This window comes from Quercus suber, unplaced genomic scaffold (assembly GCF_002906115.3).
Source record: "Quercus suber isolate HL8 unplaced genomic scaffold, Cork oak 2.0 scaffold_564, whole genome shotgun sequence".
Classification (NCBI taxonomy): domain Eukaryota; kingdom Viridiplantae; phylum Streptophyta; class Magnoliopsida; order Fagales; family Fagaceae; genus Quercus; species Quercus suber.
Window position 1 is genome coordinate 54861 of NW_027070009.1, and position 23288 is coordinate 78148.

At 36.6% G+C, this 23288-nt stretch overlaps 1 protein-coding gene across 1 annotated transcript; it reads right to left on the minus strand.

Annotated features, from left to right (window-relative positions):
- Nucleotides 1-774: 774 nt before the first annotated feature.
- Nucleotides 775-18644, minus strand: LOC112003905 (uncharacterized). Its single transcript, XM_024036131.2, has 18 exons — nucleotides 17233-18644; nucleotides 16557-16760; nucleotides 16338-16442; nucleotides 10628-10693; nucleotides 10385-10549; nucleotides 10143-10217; nucleotides 9850-10001; nucleotides 9067-9202; nucleotides 8846-8915; nucleotides 8624-8751; nucleotides 8457-8513; nucleotides 5042-5227; nucleotides 4827-4919; nucleotides 4288-4373; nucleotides 4141-4207; nucleotides 3990-4056; nucleotides 3760-3896; nucleotides 775-879 (listed from the first exon to the last, which is right to left on the minus strand). Exons 1-18 carry the CDS (start codon nucleotides 18457-18459, stop codon nucleotides 784-786), a joined length of 3117 nt encoding a protein of 1038 aa, XP_023891899.2. The 5' UTR covers nucleotides 18460-18644; the 3' UTR covers nucleotides 775-783.
- Nucleotides 18645-23288: the final 4644 nt, after the last annotated feature.

The following is a 23288-nucleotide window of genomic DNA, read 5'->3' on the forward strand; positions in this document are numbered from 1 at the left end:
CGGCTCCGGTACAGCCGGTATCTAAACCGAAACGAAACAAGAGCATTTCTGTACCAGCCAAAGCACCGGTACGGCAAATTCCGGCGGTACCGGTCGGTATGGTACGAAATTAACTTCCTTGGTTAAAAATACTTAGTATTCTCAAAAGAAAAAACAGTGGATTAATCCCACATTGGAAAATAAGTGTGAGTTAAAGAGATTTAAAATCTGTGCTGTGTATCCAAGAGTTAGGCCTTTTTGGATATATATCACTGTAAGTTTTTTAAAAGACCTTTTCCCCATCTTCCCTTGTGTGTGTGTTAAAAATACTTAGTATTCTCAAAAGATATATCAACATGGTATTATTAAGACATGTTTTTACTATAAAATTGGCTATTTATATTTCAATAATTAAAATTAATAATTTGATATCCATAGTATCGTATGATACTCGATATGTATTTTATTGAGTGAAAAAAGTACTATATTGTAGATATGTATTGACAATACTCATGAATCGCACGTACGATATGCAAATGCGTATTGTATCCAGTGAAAAAGTATTGTATTGTAGATACATATCAACAATACTCATGAATCATATGATAGGCAAATGCATAGTGTAAGAATTGTATTGTATCGTATTGTAAAATTGAACGTATCATATGATACGTAGATGCAACACAGATTTTTTTTTTTTTCAATACATCCATGCACTAAAAATGAATCACCCCCCTCCCCCCCCAACAAACAAAAAAAAAATATATATATATATATATTATCATGTTCCAACAATTCATATTTCTACCTTTCTGCCATTGAACAAAGCTGGTCATGCACAATCTTGGCTTCAATCAAATCACCTTTTATGGGCAAGAAGCTTAACCAGGCAGGGACTACCTGAAAAACCATTGAAGACATGAGAAACATAGTAGAACCAATGCATCCACCGTCCGGAACTCACAGTAAGTCATTGTGGAAGCAGAATTATCATTAAGTAGGGCTCATAAACTACTAACGGAAGCAGATATGGAACCCAAAACTCCATAAGACAAACAATCCTACCTCTGCATCAGCAAAGGTCCTATTGCTTAAAGCCTTACAAGGTAATGAACCAATTAAGATTCTACAAGTCCATGTAGAAGAAGTAAAAAAGGACATCTCAATTAAGAAAGTAATAGTCCTAGGACTTCAGATATAATAGAATGGCAGATAAGAATAGAGCAAGGCACAATGAGAAGCAACTATCAGTTACCAGCATTTCTTATACTAGAACTAGGGTTCAATCTTGTAAAGCACTTCATCAAATTACTTTTAATCATACTGAAACTCTAAGATAATTAGATAAGGAAGCTTGCTTCAGCCCAACCAGGTGCACAACCATCTACAATCAGTCAACTAAAATTCCTTCGAGAGAAATAACGTAATGAGCATTTTCAGCTAACTTGTTTAGAATAGTGATCCAGCCAAAGAAGTAAACAAGAGGAAACTTAATAAAAAAATGTGTCTACTAGAGATGGCAAGAGAGAGTGGGGTCCAAAACATATCCAATATCATTATGAAACCTCCTACAGAAACAGAACTTCTAAATTTAACTAAATTTTAGGTGATTAGTCCAGGTGTTTGTAAAACTTGGTTCTTTCTAGCCCTTAAGTAGTGAGGATTCTTGTATGTGTTAGTGAAGGGGAAAAAAATGCTATTTTAATGAGGACTCAGATCGGACACGGCCTTGTTAGAAATGAAAAAAGAAAAATGCTTCCTAGGGTGTAAAAACTTTTTGTGGTGGGGGCCTTGGGCCGACCCTGCCACCAAGCATCAATATCCCATTGTAAATCTTCTTCTACTGGCAACAATAGACGTTAGTTGGCTTTTTTATTCTCTCTTCTCTGCACTCTTCTCATTCTCTTAGAACTTTTTTTTTCTATTCAAGTCACTAATACACCTATTCGAGAACTTTGTACTGTACTGACTAAAGTGATTAAAAACCTGCTTACAACTGTGTGGCTCATGATTTCTACTAATATTTATTTTATTTAAAAAAAAAATTATTATAGATTTAGTTTGGCTAAGATTAGGGGTGTCAAATGGGCGGGTTTGAGTGGGTTTGGCATGGGCATAATTGGGTTGGGTATATAAAACTCATTTACCCAATTAAAACCCATTTAACTAATTGCTTCTAACCGAAACCCAAACCCAACCCAATTATTATGGGTAAATCCCAACCCACCCAATTACCCAATTATCAAAATTACCAAAATGCCATTAAATCAAAAAAACTTTCACTTCTGCTCTTTCTTTCTCTCTCTCTGTTTGATTTCCCTCTCTAACTTTCCCGAGAAAATCCCTCTCTAACTTTCCCGAGAAAATCCAACCTGCATTGACTGAGTCGGACTTCGCGAACTCGCCGGAACAGCCGGTGGAGCCAGTGGCGTAACCATTGAAACCCTAGTCCAACATGTTTCCATTCGATGTGTAGTTGTTGAATTTGTCCTTATGACCAGTAGAGTCCCGACTGTATCGGCAGAACGAGTCAAGTTCTGGTCGCTGGAGTAGGTCTTGAACGAGTCGGCTCCGCCGAGCCGATCGATGCCATAGTTGGTGAAGTTCCGGCCCGCGTACCCATTAAAGTTCAAGTCTTTGTAGTGCTTCTTGAGACTCAGCGCTAAATCGGGGAAGCAGAGGAGCTTCGCCGAGGAGTAGAAGGCCGGGAGGTGAGTCAAGAGCGAGTTCGGGCCGTGAGTTTGGAGAAACTCGCTGAGTCGACGGTGCACAATGGGTACGCAACTCAGGTCGGACTTGGTGTTTTGGATCTTTTTGTTCCATTTGACACTCCTATCTGTGAGAGAGAGAGAGAGAGAGAGAGAGAGAGAGAGAGAGAGAGCAAGAGAGAGAGAAGTGTTTGGAGGCTGAGAAAGTGAAGGAAAATGAAATCCTTGAAACTGAAACGTCTGAGATTTTTTTTTTTTTTTTAATGGGAAGGGCTAGGTTGAATGTGAGGATATTGTTTTTGGATTAAATGGGGCTCAATGGGTTTTAAGTTAAAACCAAATAATCATTGGGTCTAATTAGGTTGATGTCCATTTAACCCAACTAATAATTGGGTGAGTTTGGGTTCAATTAGAGTGGGTGGGTTTGGGTTCAATTAGAGTTGGTGGGTTTGGGTAGGCAAATGGGTTTGGGCTTAATTTGCCACCCCTAGCTAAGATTGTTAGATATCAATAAAGTTGATGGTAGTTAGACTTAGGTTAGTATGTCAGATCATTTGTTTGCTTATTTGTTTTTATTAACACCATCTTATGTTTATCATTGTACTTCTTTGCTATATATTATTCCTTTTCAATTAATTGTTTTTTGACAATCCTTTTGAATTAATTTTAGATATATTTTCAAATAGTTTGATGGCTTTTATTTATTTTTAAAGCCTATAATAAACAAATTATATTGAAAAATATATATTTATTAATTATTTAATTGTCGTTGTATCCTTGACATGTTGTACCCTAATTTTTCAAGATATGTCGTATCGATGTACCCTGTACTGTGATGGTACTCGTGCTCCATAGCAGGTCACTAAGCTTGTTCTGCACTTTTGTTGTATATCCTTAATTTTTTGGAAGAAAATTCTTAAACTTATCCAAAAACAATTGTAAGACCAAAACAAGAGCAGAGGCCTCCACTTTCTCCAAATGAAGGGACAAATGCCAGAAACAAAGTCCACTGAGAAAGGAAAAAATGACACTTGAGAAGGCCAGAAGACATAGCTACAAAAATACTACGTACCTGTGCTGCATCTATACTATCACGATGAAACTGGCATATTTTCCCAAGAGCTGAAACGGCATTGTCATATGCCATTACATTATCCGAGTGCAGTGCATTAGGGTGCCTTATTACAACATCCAACCTCGAAAGAGCCTCTGCAAAAATTCAAATGAACAATTTGTCTACCTATAATATATAAAGACAACAACTCCAAGGAGAAAGGCAGATACAAGTGCAAAGCAGCCTACCTCCGACAAGAGGTTTGAACACAGATCCACCAAACTCTGCACAAACACCAATCCCATAAACAGCTGCCTGAAAAGGGATTGAGGTTATTTTAAATGAGACCCATGATTAACTTGACAACACAATGACAAAGTTCTAATCAACGTGGCAAACCTGACGAACATCTGAACTCTCATCATTGCAGGCTTCCAATAGGAAAGGAAGGTACGTATCATAGTATCTGTTCAAACAAATTGAATAAATACATGGAACCAACTGCCAATAACAATTTCAATAAATCAGAAATATGCAAATGCTTACTTGAGGGCCGCTTCATGGCAGTGCTCCACAACATCATCAAATATACATATGGCAATCCTCCTCTCTTCTGCCGTTCTATCCTTGCCCTGCTTGATCAACAAGTTTGGTCAGCAAGGCCAAAAAAAAAGTGCTTCATTCAAGGTAGCCATGGATTTCCATGACTTCATTTGAAAAATAAAAAATAAAAACGATGGCAATGCTATAAAAACAATTTAGCTTTGTCATTTCCTTCCTTCTGCTTCCTTCAGTTTCAATAGAAAAAATTAAAACTAATAAAAAAAAAACCTCAATGAACTACATCTAGTGGCAAGAAAATAAATGTAGTTTCTTATTTCCACTTTTGATTAGGTGGCTGCTAACCTCCTGCTGGTCAAGTGGTAACATATTAAGCCCTTTGAGGGGCCAAGGGGGCATTAGTTCCGTAATAAAGTTGCAAGCACATTCCCACAACCCAGTACTAAATAATGCCCTTGCCCCAAAAAACATCAATGAATAAATAACTAAAATCAAAGAGATAAAAGAAAGGCAGGAAAGCTCACCAACATAGGAGTAACATAGGATGAAAGCTCATCAAAGAAAGGCAGGAAAGACGCCTTGAAAGTTTTTAGCAAAGTTCCCAAGCAATCACCAACCTTGATCAAGAAAAGATATACAAGGTCAACAGAGATGACAACTTAATGGTCATTTTTACATCAATATAGAATGCAGAAACTGATAAACCAGATACCATGACATATAGGTTCGTATAACATACTTGATTAAATACTTCTTCTTCTTGTTCATTTTCTTCCTTAAGCAGCTCCCCTTCTTCTGCATCAAAGTCCTCTGCTTTGGTCCTCTCCGATCTTTGATGTTTTCGAGAAGAACTGGCTGTGATCACCTGTTTAATCTCATCCACAATGCACCTTACTTGGCTAACATCTAGAAGTGGTCCAGAAACCTAACCCAAAAAAATCAAAATTAACATATATCCAGTCATCCTGATAATTTTTTTTATTCGAGACACATGTACTAAGTGGGTCTTGAACTCATGAGCTCACCCTCCACCCCATTCTTTATGGAGGAAGGGCCATTTGAGCTAGAGCTCATTGACAAAACATCCTGAAATTATTAGGGACATTACCACCAAATCACCCACCTCCAACCAAAAACAAACAAATAAAGGAAGCAAGTTTCAAACCATTAGAGATAGAGATATGCATAACCTGTACACACAGCCGATGTCATAAAAGCCAAGAAGCATGAAGAAAAGTAGTTACAACAGAGTTCTTGAAAAATAAATTTACTAGTCACTTGTAAGTCAAACATGTCCGTCAAATAAATGGGGGCAAATTAAAATTTTTCTTTAAGTTAGGTGAAAAATACAAGTATTCATTCACATTAGTAAAATTTAGATTGAGCATCCTAGTTGGAGTGGGTTTTAGGAATGGTTCTGGTCTTAAAATTATAGTTAATGCCACAAATGGTTTGGTGTTGGCAGTAGGGTTCCCAATTTTGCAGGTACAAAATCGTGATAATGACAATCATTATAATGTTTTGATCCGTGCTGAGAAGCTAGTGAATTCAGTGACAGAGATGGGAAAGTACACAATGAAGGCAAAAGCAATAATAATGTAATTGCTCACATAACAACACTGCCGGGGAGATGATACAATGGCAGTCTCTGTATTTTGCTTAGCCTTAAGAAAGAGCAGTGCAATTTACCTAGCAAGTATGGTTGTCAAAACTGAATCGTATTGTGATTTTATTTTCTATTTTTATACAAAAAATCTTTATAAATTTATTTTTTTATTAAAATATATATATATACACACACACATATAAAAGGGTATATTTATTATAAATTTGAAACACATTTAACTAATAACGAATAATTGTTATAATGGGGAGAGGGGATTTGAACCCCGGACATCTCTATTGGAAACACCAAGAGATGCCAGTTAAACTACGAGGTTCTTGGCCTAATGATGAATTTAATCATCACTTATGTACTAATATTTAATAAATCTAAATAAATTAATTAAATTAATATATAAATATAATATTCACATCGAAATTGGTCAAACTCAAATGTAGACATGATATATAAGACAGCATAATAATTTCTCTCTATCATGTTCATTATCTAGCCAAATCAACTTCATATCCATATTCCAAGTCAATGTTATCATCCTCTTCATCATCTTGCAAAACCATTTCCTCATTGACATCTCATTCATCATCTCCAATATGTGCAATCCCTTTTCAATAACTTTTTCTTCCAATTTCTTCTTGGCATTCTAGTTTCATGGACTTTTAACAATAACAACAAACATAAAAAATTATTGACAAAACTTAGATACAATACTTTTAAGTGTTGTTCCTTAGGTTCTCCTTTTAAGATTCAGCCATGTAGCTACTTAAATAAAAAAATACACTTCTATTCATGAGAAAAAATGCACATGGCAAAATCTTAAAAGGAGAACTTAAGAAACAGCAACTAAATATTGTACCTAAGTCTTGCCCAAAAATTATTTTATTGTCATCGAGCCAAGTCTAGAGCCTCTAAGGTGCCGATCAACCAAATCGGCAAGAGAAATGAGAAATTCTAGTGAGATTGATCAAAATTTTACAGCCCTAAAGCCTGATGTTTCGGATTGTGCTAAGTTCTAAAAAATCTTGCTTTTTCCCCTTTCTTTAACTTTTTTTACTGCTGTGTTGAGACCGTGACCAAGCAGAGTCTGAAATTTTATATATATATATATATATATATTCTGTGTCCAACATGTGTATAACACAGACACATTGGGCATTTTGTTGTATCTGTGCTTCCTAGGTGCTCGCCATGCTTTATAAAAATTTAAAACATAGAACAAAAACATACCAGGATTCAATTGTGAGGAGATTTTGGGTGTATTAAAAAAAAAAAAAGAGTAAATACCAAACAAGAAGAAAGTAACATGAGCTGCACTCCAATTTCAAGGGATGAAGAAGCAGCTGAAACAGAGAATGACAGGGTGCAAGAATTCTGGACAGCAGCAAAATTAGGTATTTTAGGGTGGTCGTGGGCACTCCTTGATTCTTAACCTACTAGGACTAAGTCTCCCAATTTGACAAGAAAAGACATGGTCAAACCCAATAACAGACTTCCATTACATATTCTAAAATACTCCAGATCAAGCAATTAAGAAGTAACCCTAAAGTAAAATTTTATGTAGGAATTTAATTCCAGATCTGCCCTTACACAAAAACATCCACAACTCATAAACTAAGAACTCAATTCAATTTAACCCTAAGATACTCATTATATTAGCTTCAAAACCATATAGGTCTTGCTTCAATCAGACATTGCATGCTGGCCCCATGCATGTAAAGATCTTAAGCTATGAAAATTGAAGATGTCTACAGAAAGCAAGCAGCATCTACTAGACTGTATAGAAAAATTCCACAGAAGGAGAACATCTGAAGAAACACTATTAGCAACAGCATTCAAGAAACTGCATGAACAACCAGAATGGGGAAAACGGACACCAAATAATTTTTTTATTGATAAGTTCACACCAAATGGATCTCAAATTCACAACCTCACCTCCACCCTACTGTTACAGGGGGAGAAGATGCGAGCTAGAGCTAAATGGCGTAAAGTTAGTAGGCATGACCGCCTTGCTGCAATACAGCACCACTTGTGGTAATTAAAGGAAGCAGCCAAAGTGGCATGTGAGTGATGTGACCTTTTACTAGGAAGAGAAAAAAAAAATTATATTTAAACTCTAGACATAGAACAGCTGAACAATGGGCACAGGACTATTATTGCTGAAAAGGAACATTTACCAAAAGAAAGAATCATAGGATGCTACAAAGTAACATAAGGTTCACTGTAAGTTCAGAGATATTTCAGTCCATTATAAAAAGAATCAATAGCTTGTTGAGGATCCATATACAACATCAAAGTTTTGAGACTAAGGCTAAGTTGTTATAGTATCAAAAGAATAATACCAAATAAAACCTCTTCAGGTGTAATGTTACAAGTCAAAAAGAGACAATCTCATTAGGACCCATCTTAGTTAAAATAGGCTTTGCTAGGAGGCACAACACAATGGATATACCAAGGATAAAAAGAAATATTAAAAAAAAAAAAGCATTTTTGTACTAATAATACATACTCCAACCTCATAAATGGATGTACAAACCTGTACACATTCATTCAATGCATCCAACATGCTTGCACAAATTTCTACCTCTGGCTCCTGAAAGTCGGCCACAGTTCAAATAAATCAGCAACAAACCTAAATGGTATTTAATGACCTTAAACAAACTCATACAAATAAAATACAAACGACTCAAACAGAAGTGCAACCTTGTGTAAAGCCTCCACCAATGCTGGTATTATGTAATCAGATAATTGCTTTATGTAAGACTCATTACAACCATTAGACTGGCCCTTCTCTACTGCTAATTTAGCAGAACGCAACAATTCTGGCATGGCTATGGACAAAGTGGATAGACAACATCAAGAATTTCAGTCAGTTCTGCAACAACTACCATTAGGAAAAAGAAAGAGCAAAGTTCATGACCATACCCGAAACAGCTGCTTTCCTAACTTCTTCATGGAAATAAAATTTAAGAAGGGGAACCAATGTAGGAGCAACCTATACATATTCGTAGTCAGTATCATATTTTTTGAGATCCTTCAAAGTAAGCACCCGAAGGATCTAAGGAGATTTTTAAAATGAAATAAAAACACAACAAAAAAAAAAAAGCAAAAACAAAAAAGCCCCTAAAATGTAAATCAAGCTAAACCTGCTCAATCCATGGGAAAAATCCTTCCTTCAACTCATCAGCATAGCAACAAAGCATGTTACAAGCTGTAGCTTTTTCCTCCAAGACACTAGTCTTGATTCCTATTCTTTTATCCCCAAGAGTAATAGTTTCAATACTGCAATAAGAAACATAGAGAATACCATAAAAACATTGGTATCTAAACATAATCATTATTTTTCTTTGATGACCTCTTCTTTTTCATTTAAGAGCAAGTGCTCTTTTTTTGCAAGAACAAGACAACAACAGAAGGCAATATATGATAAGTTCCTAAAACAAATATTTTTAAAAATAATAATAATGATAAATCCATGAGCTGGTAAGAAACATGGTAAACACCCAAGGCCAGTCATTCAACTTAATGGTTTTTACAACAAAAATAAAAAGTCTAGGATCAAGTTCTGGGGCCAGGAAATGATAGATGACTACAGATATATGTTTGTATGTACATGTATGTTAGTATGTGACCTAAATGTTTTAATGAGATGGCTAAGTGCACCTCTATCTTGCCTAATACCACCATAGATAACAAAACTGATTTAAGAAGCAGTTCAAAATCTGGATGATGAGTTTATCTCCACCCTAAATGAATAAAATGTAAACAAGTAAAAAGCAAAAAGGCAGATTTTAAAATATTTATAAAATAAAATAAGACAAACCACGCTAAGTGATAAAGGAGAGGAAATTCTATAGAAATAATCTCAAATAATTAAAAAAAAAAAAAAAAACCCAATACTATAATTTAAAGCTAGGGCGAAAGGAAACCTTTCATCATCTTCATCAATATCATCATCTGAATCTGCAGATGTAATAGTTACATCAGGCTTAAGTTGAGCAGATTGAAGCAATGGGGGCATGACAACATTCATGTAAGGAAGAAAATCCTGCCCAAGACACTTGCAAAGTCTGGCCCATGCCTGGAAAATAATCAAGTAGTTAACTTTTTTACCATTAATATTGAAACAAATAATATAATTAAACATTTATCAGTCAGAAGATAAAAGAACATGATATCTACGTAGATCTCCAAGTTATTTCTTCAAATGGTGAGAACATACCTGTAACATGTAGCTTGTAGTCGGGTCATCTGACTCCATTTGTGATCCTTGCAATGACATTAAGACATCCATAACCTTCCAAGAAAAAAAAAACTAGTAAGGACACACTCCAATATTCTAGGTGTGAGAGAGAGAGAGAGAGAGAGAGAGAGGAAAAAAAAAAAAAGTCATCATCCGTAATAATTTATGGGTAGTGTGACAATCTAAGAATCAAAAGACTAGAAAATGTTATAAATTATCACCTGCTTTGCATCATCCCTAAACTTGTCCTTCCCAACAGCCATTCCAACCAAACTAATGCACTCCATAGATTTGGCACGAAGCATGCGATTAGACTTATCATTTGCATTCACCAAAATAGTTTTCAAGTATGGCATTACAGCATCATAATACTTTTGGAATTGGTCCTGTTCAACAATACCATGTCATATTGATGCATTCTAAAATAAAAATGAAAACACTTGTATAATGGGTAGCTAAAGTACCTGTGATGAATCAGCAACTGATGCTAGAGCTGTCAAAGCACCCTCTTGCACCATTTGCTTCCCATTCTGGAATGTGTATAAATAACACAAAGGATATAAGCTCAAAGAAATGAGGGTGGGGGGAGGAGGTGTAATGACTGACCAAAGAAAATAAGAACTCCCATGAAAAAAAGCTAAAAAGCATGGTCCAGAATATATCACCACAACAAGATATAGAAGAAGCTTTTCAATTTTAATCTTCAGAAAGCAATTTACAGTGTGTTTGGTTCAGGGTGATTATTGGGTGGATGGAAAATGGGGGAAAGAAAAGTAGCAAGAAAATGATTTTTTGGTTGTTTGGTTGATAGGAGAAAAGGGAGTGGATTTTGGAGGGGCCCGGGTGTTTTCTCCCCAGGCCCACCAAAAATCAAAAATCAATACCCCTGATTTGGGAGGAAAACACAGGAGAAAACACGGGCATAAACACATTTACACATTTTCCCTCTTCTGCCCTTCTCTATAACATCTCAAATTCACTACCCTACCTTCAGCAAACTAACCCAGAAAATTAAACCCATAATTTCAACATCAGAATTAACACTAGGGTATAAACCAAAGAAAACCCAGTTTTGCCATGAATTTTGCACACAGAGAGAGAGAGAGAGAGAGAGAGAGAGGCGACTTGGGAGCGAGCGGTTTCGATGGCGTCTTCGGATTCCCAGCCGAAGAGGTGGGTCCGGGAGTGAGGGTTGCCGTAGCGAGAGAGATAGAAAGGTAGCATAGCGTCGAGGACATGCAGGTCCACTGGTGAAGTGGCTTGTACGTCCAGGTAAAGTGGTCTGCCAGAGATTTTGACTTCTTTCACTGTGATTCCATCTGTGTCATCCTCGTGGTAATCGGCAGCGGTGGAGAGTGGGCGGACGTGGTGAGTTGTGAATTTTGATTTTAGGGTTTGGCAAAGGAGAGTAGAAGCAAGAAGCTTGGAGGAGGCCATGGTGAAATGAAATGTAATGTTTGTTGTTGCTTGGTGGCGTGGTGTGGTAAAGGAGTTTGGAGTTTTGAGTAGATTTTATTTTTTTTGTTTCGTAGGAAGAGGCAGAGGAAATGGATATGGATGATTTTTTTTTTTTTTTTTATGGAACTACCAAATGTGTTTTGTATTTTCATACAAGCATCAGTTGTTATTTCTATAATTTGTGTGTTTTTTATGAGAAATTACTTGCGTAATTAAAAAAAAAGAGGTAAATTGATATAATATGCTTGTAAATGTAGTTAATATGTTTGTGGGTAATATAATATAAAATAAAATAATTATAACATTTATATAAAAAGGGGCATGAGAGTAAATTCATACAAATTATATTTTCTATCCCCTCATTTTTTTTTCTCAACCAAAGGAGTTTTCCACCCCTCTATTTTTCCATCCTCCCAACCAAACACACTAGGCCTAGGGGAAAAACTAAAATCTCTTCTATCCCTCCAATTTTCCATCCCCTCCTCATTTTCTATCCTCCTACTTCTCCATCCCCAAGCCAAGAAGTTTTAAGCATAGAACATAGGGATTGTAAGCTTATCAATTTTAACAAATCCAACACACCAACACATAATGCTATATTAAATCATCTATAGGTAATGTGGGAGAGCATCTGCATTCCAAGAAAAAAAAAACAAGCGTACTTTCGTACCAGAGCTAAAAAAGAGCTTCTCATTCATACCTGTAAGTCTTACTCTTTACAATTTCCCTGTCCCACAGTTCTATCATTTTCTCCATCACCCTCCAACTTCTAAATTAACACCTCAACTATAAAACTTAAAAAGCCTTTAATTTCCAAAAACTACAGCTTGAATCCTACTAGAAAAGGAAACCATAAATGATTAATAGAATGTAGTTTCCATGGTTTTATCCATAATCAATCAGGCATCATTCCCTATTCTCTTCCATGACTTTCTTCCTTATTTCCTTCGCAACTAAGTAAATACAATCTATTGATGTCACTCCCCAACCAACCCCTTTGTTGAGTCATCATTTCAGTTTTATGTAGTTAAGAAAGCAGACATTCATGGAAATTAGTCATTTTTAACTATTCTCTCATGGGCACAAAATAAGTTTGAAAGCATGTATTTTCACAGCAATAATGTTGAAGAATAACAACTGGAAAAATGAAAATTAGAGCTGTTTGGCTGGTTGGCCATCTATGCCAATTTGCATATTTAATGTGTGTTTTGTATGTTTATCACATAGAAACCTAAAAATTCAAAAGTAATGAAAATAGAGCTCAAAAGAATATTAGTGTTCTTACATAATGAAAAAATCAATATATTTATCTAAATCTAGAAATCTGTAATTCTCCTTTGATATAGGAAACATATAGGGTTTTGTTTTCTTGTTTTTTATGTAAATTTCTGATATGGCAAAGGGCAACAGCAAGAACAGCACCCTATTAACGGTGATTTCTGGGTGCAAGCCCTCAAAGTAGCTATTCAAACTAAGGGTGAGAAGATAACTAGCAGCCCATGACATTTGGGACATGCTCATCAAGCTAGTTTGAACCATGTTAGAAATAGGGATAAAAAATAGCAGATATATAGCCCCTGCACAACCTATTGGTAAGCACGTTTCGTTTCATACTATTCATAAGGATCACAAATTTTCATGATTGGACACTTGATGTAGAGGATTCTTTGACTTATGGATATTCCTAAGGAGAGAGGTCAATTCACTTTGTATAAGCTTATTCGGTATGCCTTAGATTGGTGGGAATGAACACAATTTCATAGAATCCAAGACAAAATTTGTTCATGGCCAAGGATGAAAAGATGCTTGGAATCGAAATTTTTCCCAAGAATTACGATGTAATATTGTGCTTTACAAAACAAGATTATATGGCAAAAAAATCTTACTCCATGAATTATATTGATGTACTCTACATTCAACCTTCAAGAGAAGATATAACATTATTGGGAATCGACAATATAGAACCAAGTTTCAATGAAAATCTTGAAGTGATTAATAAAGTTGAAAATTCATGCAAAAAGTTGACGAATTGAAGCTTGAAGATAATACTTTCCAAGAGATTGATGAAGAGGTCACAGAAAAGAAGATGGAGTTGATTGAGGAGAATGATTGAATCATCAAATGGAATATTGTGGAAGATCCAATTGAATTCAAATATGATGATTAGCCCATAACCCATAATTCCCTAGATCAAGTTGATTTCTAGAAGACCACTATAACACAATCTATTCATATTCTGAGTAGAAAACTTTGATTTTGTCTTCAATCCTTTGTTAATTGATGTTACAAGAATTGCAGTCCAATGAGAAAAAATTTATGTTACAAGGATGCAAGTTTCAAAACCAAATCAAATTATTAAATTACTAAAAATATTTTTTTATTTGGAGCGGAATACTTTTTCAAATGAAAACTCGAGGCCAAGTTTCATTCAGGTGGAGGGGTCTAATGTTGGACAAGATACGGGGTTTTGTTTATATCATTTTTTTTTTTTAATGTAATTTTTGTAATTTTAGGACTTAGAGCATCAGCATCAGCTGTTTCAAAAATATGTTATTTTCACACATCAAAAAGCTACTTTATTATTTTAACATAGCATTTGAAAATATACCCTGCATCCCATCTCTTACTTTAACACATCACCCATTAAAATAACCTAAGATAACTTCTACCTTGATTAAAAAAAACAAAAAACCTCTCACGACCAGCCAGCCACCAGCCACCACTACCCCCATTGAAATATTGAAGAAAAGCTTTGGTTTTCACACTACTACCCCCACTGCTAACCCATTGAAATATTGAAGAAAAGCTTTGGTTTTCACACAATCGTGTATAATCAATGACAACAACCAAGTTCACACCCACTGACAACAACCAAATCCACATAAATCAAAATCAAAATCAACCAAAACACCCACAGCCACTGCCAAACACTCATACCCACAGCCAAACACCCACAGCCACTGGCAAACAACCCATAAACACCCACACCCACAACCACAAAACACCCATAAACACCAATCACACCACAAAACACCCATAAACACCAATCGCACCACAAAAAACCATACAACCAACCAACCAACACCCACAAACAGACGAGACCACATTGGACCATAACACCAGCCATCACCAAGAAAAGGAGTCAAGCAAGGGAAAGAGGTTTAGATCCGAGAAATTTGGGGCAGAGCAAAGAGGCTACGGCCATGGACATTCGACTGAGAAAGAGAACAGTGTGAAAGGGGAAGAAAGAGAACGGTTTGAGAGAAGATTTGAGAGGGGAAGAAAGAGAGCAGTTTAAGAGGGGAAGAAAGTGAAGACAGAGAGGCAGAGAGGAGAGAATAAAAAAAGAATAAATTTTTTACAACATGCTACAGTGCCCTTCTACTAGTATAAGGGTACTGAAGCATGTAAAAAAAATTGAGATTTGGCACATCTCATGAAGCATGATTTTTGGTGTTTGGTGTGCTCTTAGGATTTTATTTCCTTGATTTAAGAGTCTTTTTTTAAAAGTAAAATTACAAATATATAAAATAATATAATATAATATAAAAGCATATATATACACACTTAAATCAAGGAAACATGGTAAGGCTAGATATCTTTCTAGCTAGAAGCAAACCCTTAATCCATAAGGGAACCTTGAATTCACAAGGAAGAACTCCAAAATAAAAAATTAAAAAAAAAAATTTTTTTTTTTTTGAGAAGAAGAAGAAAGCAGATTGTTCGCTTTTGTTTATAGATCACTAGCCTATTTAAAGGCTCCAAAAAAAAACTTATTTTCCAAGTAAGGATAATCCTAAACAGATTCTAATAGTTACAAAATCATAATAGGACTCTAAGTTTACTAGGACATCCTTAAAAACACCTAAAATAAAATCCTAAATCATAAAATTCTGAAAATTACGTAAAAAATAAAAAATAAAATAACAAATGATAAAACAAAATCCCATGTCTTGTAGTCTATGGTGTTGGGTTTATTTGGATTTTTTGGGTAATGCTGAAGACTATTGTTGACTTGTTAGCTTCATCGGAATGGTCACTTATGTATGGCTGCTCCACATTGCTTAATGCGGCGTTTATGGAGGAAGAGGAATGATCGGAGTTTTGAGGATACAGAGAGAACTATGCCTAACCTCAAATTAATTTTCTTTAGAACTTCGTTGGATTGGATGTTTGTTTTGCAAAGATGTTCTGTTATTTATTGTTATAAAAAAAAAAATAACAAATGATAAAAACAAATCCCATATCTTGTCCGGCATCATCCTTGTTGAGAAAATAATAACAAGAACAATAATTACATGCTTCAACAAAAATAACAAGAGCTCATTCATTCAGCAGTCTGATCATTCTCATGAATCGACAAATCCAATAACCGTATGATTAGCCACAAAATTAAAAAGAAAAAGTCCCATGACTACTCTTTTTTAGTTTAGCTCAATTTTTTAGCAATTTTTACATTTTCATTTGTTTTACCAACATTTCCCTTTTTCCCTCTTCTTTTTAAGTAATTTTTCCCAGTACCTCCCTTCATGTACATCCTGTTAGGGTTGCACCCTCTTCTCCTGCAGTTTTTTTTTTTTTCTTTTCTTTTCTTTTTTTACTTCTAAGAGGGAAAAGAATCTAAGAATTCCATCTACTTTTGATTCTATCATCAAACAGTAAAATATGGAAAAGTGCACACAAGCTCAAGGTGAGGTTGAGGACAAGGAGGATTACCTGGAGGAGGACAAGAAGTTTGGTTACAATAACATCCAAATATGGTGTTAAAATATCAGGGGTGCAATTCTCACTGAAATTGAGCACAGCTGAAGCCGCATGGGCCTGTAATAAACAAACAATAAACATTTATTTACAGGGAAAAAATAAAATAGAAGAAAAAAAGGGGCCAAAAAGAAACAATAACAAGTAGGATATAGTACTCCTAATATCACGAACCTGAACTCGGGGATTGTGAAAATCATCCATAGCCCCAGCTAATGCAGGTAGAACTTGACTATGATAATGAACTTGCAACTCCGGGCCCAAGTCCGTGGACAATTGCCCAATTGCATTTATTGCTGCCCATCGCACCCGGGGGTGGGGATCTTGGAATGATTTCAAAACCATTGACACTACCTGCTCCAGATTTTTTATCATTACCTGTATCAAGAAAGACAGAAGGTAAGAACACCATACTTGAGAGCAAATTAAGTCTTCCAGTCAACATAGTGAAAAACCAAAAGTAGACCATAGCAGAAACAAGAACCATATTGAACCAGAGACACTAAAATAACAAATGTTTGTGAAAAACAAGTAAAAACAAAAGTACAAATATTAAAGAGTCCCAATCAAACATTGTAGTTCAGTGGGTTCGAATCCCCCCTTCCCATTGTTGTAAGTATAGAATTATCAAGAAGTAAAGAGTGGCATTAACAACTATTTGGCGATATCATAAAACATGGATAAGAAATAATGAAATTTAAGAAAAGCAGCCTATCTAATCGGTAATTTCCAGGTGAATAATGAAAAACATTGGCAATCAGTCCGAATGTGAATGTAAAACATCAAATTCAGCAAGGGGCAATGCTTCTGCTTTAATTTTTTTTTTTTTTTTTTGTTTGGTTTCTAATACCTTGGAGCAACCCTCAGCAATTTGAGCAAGGGCAATGAGTGAGGCGTGATGCTTTTCCCATTCAGGAGCAGCCAAGAAAGCCGGGAAAAGCTCGGAAGCAACAGGCACAATGGTATTCCCTCCCAAGGAAATGGACAGCCTGTCCAAACACTCCTGACCGAAGGCATAATTACTAGTCTCGCCAGCATCCTCATCCTCCGTCTCAGCATTGTGCCACGCAGGATCATCCTCCACATCTAATAGCATATTCATCAGCACTGCAAAAAGCCTCCGGATGAACTGTGGCAATTTCCTCATCATACCAGGCGCCCTCTCTCTCGCCTCTGCCAACGTAATCACAAACTCAATGGCCAAATGTCTAGTGTTCTCCTCCAAACTCTCCGCCTCGGAAATCTGCAACATGGACCCAACCACATCCACCAACTGCCTTCGTAAAAACCTCGGCTCCGTCCCGGCCAACTCGATCAACAACTCCAGCGCCTCCTGCGCCGTGGCCTCCTGACCGCAATTCAACGCCTCGGTCAAAGTCTGCATCATCAACGGCAACAAGTCCTGGAAGCGGTCCCGATCAGACGCACTGGACAAGCACTGAACAAAATTGATAGCGGCGCCAAGGGAAGCGATCCTGACATCGGAATTACTGCGAGGGGAGGCGAGGCAACTGAGGAAAACGTCGTGGAGAGTGGTGAGGTGAGGGACGAGGGTTTCGCCGATATAATGAGCCAATTGAGCGAAAATGATGAGAGAAAGTTCCTGAAGATTGAGATTATCGGAAGTGACGCAGTGGAAGATAAAAGGGAGGAGTTCAGGCCAGGAATTGTCGGGTAAAAGAAGGGAGGCGAGTTCAGAAACGGTGTCGCACAGTTTTTTAGAGATGGATTTGATTTGTTCGGTCTGGAGGGAGGTGAGGACGAGGGATTTGAGAGCGGAGCGAGTGGAGTCGGCGAGTCGGGGCCAGATATCGGTGAGCTGCCGGCGGAGGAGGATGGCGGACATAGTTCGGGACTCGGGGCGAGGAGAGGATTGGAGGAGATTAGATAGTTGAAGTGCTAAAGCGTCTGGGTGAGACTGCTTGCACAGATTGAAAAGGGACTCGGCGTGTGAACGCTGCTCGTTGGCTGAAGACATTAGGTGGGAGATTAGGGTTTCGAAGTGGGATGGGTCTTGACCCAACAGGAGACCCACTTGCTGTTGCTGCTGCTGCTGCTGATTCAGATCGGCGGCCATTGCTTTTTTTAGGGTTTTAAGCTTCTTCTTTTTCTTTTTTTTTTTATAATTAGGCAGTGTTGGGCAGGGAGGGAGGGAAGAGTGAAAAGAAAAAAAAGAAAAAAAAAAAAAAAGAAAAGAAAAGCAGGGCTTTGAGTCGGAGTCTTCGACGGCTTTTTATTTGAGTTTTGTTGTGCTCTGATGTTGGGGAAAGGTTTTTAAATGGTTGGGACCGGACGGAGGCTTCAACATTAGAGAACAGTTATACGACTTGCTATCAACTTCAACCAATTACAAACAGCCCACGTGGAACTAGTCACCCCATTTTACTCCAATCATTGTTTCGTGGATATGGATAATTTTGATTCACATTTCCCGGTTCAACCTACACAGCTACAAACACCCCAAGTTTTGAATTTTAAGTAGAAAAGGGCTGCTGCACCTAAATCCAACGGGACTATTTCGGTAATTTAATGATTTTTTTTTTTATTTAGTCAAAATTTGATAAGATATAGCTAAGCAATCAAATTACAAATCAAGAGAAATACGCTAGTTTGGTAAGAGAGTTCAAATAACAGTTTTCAGTATTTAAAGAGATGTTTGATACATGTGTTTGAATACATGTGTTTAATATTGAAAACTGTGAGCCCAAAAAAAAAACACGTTTGGTAGGGGATTTCTTTTAGCAGTGTTTGAATTACATTTTTCATTTTAGAGTGTTTGTTCAATGGCATTTTTGTAAACTATAGGTCCCACCTAATTAGACCACTTAAGGGAACTTTCTCTCTCTTCAAATAAAATAATAATACTTTTATTGTACTCGTCAGCTTTTAAAAAAAATATACAAATACCAAATACACAATTATATTTTTTCACAATTTAAAATATGTTATTTGAAATATGGTACCAAACACATTTTTTGCATTACGAATACTTTAAATACGTGTTTTCACAACATTTTTTAAATCACAATTTTGACATAATTTTAAACAACAATACTTGAAATCTGCTACCAAATAGGCCTTTAGGCTCCCATTATGATAGGATTTTTTTCCCCTAATATTTCAAATGTAACCAAGTATGAATTTTTGCTAAAAATGGATCCACTCGCTGATTTTGTGAAACAACTTTCTTCAATTGATGAAGGCATTCATTTATACAGCGACGGGGAGGCAAATGTAGTTATAGACTCAAATTAGGGTATTTTAGACAAGAATATAGTGATCTGTGAAATCATGAACGACATTGAGCCCTTTCCCATACTAGATGGATAACTTTCAAGGGTCTTACCTATATTCACGGCCCATGACATGAGCAACCCCCTAACAAAAGCCCTCTACATGATATCCTTTTTTTTCCAAGCATAGAGCTCTTAGCGCCCTCGATAAGCTTGAAAATACTCCTCCATGTAAGGACACAACAGAGAGTCACCACCTAATTTTTGCATGGCCTAGAAACTATGAATATAGCATCCTCTTGAGGAAAGACCTTTTTGATCTTACTACCAAAGTATGGGTTCGGAGTTTAGGTACAGTTTTGGAAAGGTGTTAACCCTAGGGTTGGCTTCCTCTCATAGTCTCATTGTGCCTTATGTCTTAACCCTATTAAAGACATAATCAATATTGTATCTATACTCACACACACACACTAGCACATATCTAAGCATACAACATGGCATCAATCATCCCAAAAACCTAATCATTCATCTATCATGGCATATCACAACCCAAGCCTAGCATACATCTATCATGGCATCTTATATCAACCTAGCATCCATCTAACATCATGTCATCATATTATATCCAAGGCATAAGCATATAAACACTTAATCGAGGCAGAAACACAAGCATAGAAAGATTCAAGTAAACATGTGATTGCATCTATTAAGGAAAACTCATCCAAACAAGCATATTCATATCTATCTTTAAACATACATCATGCGTATTCATGTGAATGCATGTTTTACCTTACTTACCTTACTGCATCTCAGCATCTATGGCATTAATGCATGAACACATGAATGCATGTTCATTGCATCAAAATAAAGAAACAAAAGATAAACCCTAATTTAACATGTGAAAAGCAAATAAACAAATAAACAATAAAGCAAAGATTTATATCTATGAAAAAGGGGAAAATAAAGGCATAACATGTGAAATAAACAAAGAAAACAAAGCAAAAATCCAAATTAAGGTTTCTAGGTCGTGGTATGTGCACACATGTAGAGGCCTAGGTCCGCGGGCCAGCTACATGCATGTGCATACTTTGACCTGCACGTGCATGCAGGATGCATGCATGCGCAGGCTTGCTTAGAAACCCTAGCCCAGAAACGCAGCAAGCACAGAAAGCAAAGTAATACTTAAAACAATAAATCTAACAACCTAACATGCTTGGAAATACAAAGGCTACCTAAAACTAAGCTATGCAAACATATTAAAACATAAAACAAGCAAAGAAACAGGATTAACAACAAGATTAAAAAACGTAAAAGAGAGAAAAGAGTTTAGAACTCGATACCTCAAAACAAAAGCTCTTCAAGCTTGATTTTTTATCGTTTCCCTCAGTCAAATCTATTCACAACCAATAAAAAGTGATTAATAATCTTAAACTCAAAGATTAAGGCCAGAAAATGGCCCAATCAAAAGAAAATTGACTTGAGGATGTTTTGTGAAAAACTCTCTCTTTGATTCACTATTTCTAGTAATCTTAGTGTTTTCCCTTATGATTTCTGTATGTTTAGAAAATGTACCATATATGGCTATTTATATTGTGAAAATGGGGGTTTGGAACGACTCCTAGACAATGTGGGATTCGTTCCAAACCTCAGTTTTTAATGCAAAAAACTTGTCTTTCATAATTTCTGAAACCCTTCATGCACTTGTAGGCTCAGACCTGCATGTGCATGCATTATGGCCGCAAGCGCAAGTTGATTCCAGCACGCGCGGGCTTAGAATTTCCTTGGCTTTACTTTTCCAAAAAAAGATTTATTTTCTCATTAAAAGTTATATTTTTTATTTAACATTTCTCAAGTCAATTTAACATCTGATTGGACCATAAACCAACCTTGGGTCTTAGAATTTCAGCATCATTGGAGAACGGGGCCCAAGTCGTAAGGGGTACAAAATAAGGTGTCTACACAATAGTAGCGACTATTCACCAGAACCGCCAAAAACAATGAGTTGGTTCTGTTGGAACGCACATAGGCTTAGGAGCCCGCATACAGTTCAAGAGCTCATTAATATAATACTGTCACAAGATTCTACCTTGTTTTTAGCCAAAATGTGGGCCGATGAAGCTAGGCTATACAAATTGTGTGATGATTTACATTTTGATAAGAAATGGATAGTTCAATAATCAACAAGGTTGGGGGTTTGGCTTTGTTCTGGAAAAACTCTTTGGACATTGATGTACTCTTCCTTGAACCATATTGATGTTATTATCAACAAAGGAAAAAGAGAATCAATGGAGGTTCACGAGTATATATGACATAGCTAACATGGGCAGGAAATAAGAAACTTGGGCTCTACTCTGTCATCTGCATCATCAACACTCTCTTCCCTAGATTTGTGTTGGTGCTTTTAACGAAATCATTTTGTCTCATTAGAAGGTTGGTTTAGCCCGTTGACCATAATCTTTGATGCAACCCTTTTGTGATGTCCTGGATGAGTGTGGTTTCATAGATCAAAGGGGATAAGTTTCCATGGAGAGGAAAGCAACTTGGAGGTTTGATCTTGGAAAGATTCAATCATGCAGCAACAAACAACCCATCAAAGGGCTTCCCCCCCCCCCCCCCCCCCCCCCCCCCCCCAGCAGCAACAAACAACCCATCAAAGGGCTTCCCCCCCCCCCCCCTCCTCTCCCCAAAAGATTGGGTCAAGGTCAACATTGATGGAGCAATGTTTTAAGAAGAGAAGTCTGCAGGTTTGGGAGCTATAGTCTGGAATGATAATGGACTATTTATGGCTATTTTTTCACAACTGATTCCACTACCTAGTTCGGTAAAGATGATGGAAGTCTTAGCAGCACATAAAGCTATTTGGTTTGCAAAAGAGTTAGGTTTTAAGATGGTGATATGTGAAGGAGACATGGAAATCATTGTTAAGGCTATTAACAGTGATGGCTTACCCTTCTCCAATTTTGGTCACCTCATCAATGATATCAACACAATCTCTTCCTATTTTCTGCATTCTCATTTCTAAATAGGGTAATAATGTTGCCCATGGACTTGCTAGAAGAGTTAGAGGTTCAAATTTATATCTTATCAGGATGGAATCTGTTCCACCAGATGTTTTTGATGTTTACAATTCAAATTTACATTTTAAATAAAAAAGTTGCCCCTTATGGGTGGTTTCTTAAAAAAAAAAAAGGTTAAGCAAGTAAATAAAAACACAAGGCCGCTAGCAAATAGGGATGTTCATTTTCCTTCACCTTGCCTTGGATAATATTATTTAGTCTTTACTAAAAATTAGTTTGATTTGATGTAATAAATTGAATTGCAATTTCAAGTGTATTTATATTAATGAAATGGGTTTTATAAAATAAATAAAAAATTAATAGGTGTGGGGGCATAGTGTGACAAATTAACACAAAGTAAAGTTTTGCAGGGAGAGGTGGAGCCTACGAAGTCCCAAAGGGATGGGATAAGGTAAGGAAATTTTCCCCGTCATGTCCCCAAACGGGACGGGGTAAGACAAAACCATGCAGGGTGGAGGTGAAGACCCTATCCTTCAACGCCGCCCTGCCTCATTACCATCAATCCTGAAAAACATTCAACATTCATTTGGATAGCTTTTTAACTTTTTCAGCTTACATATCTTCTCAATAAGTCAAGAACTTTGTAGCTTTATTAG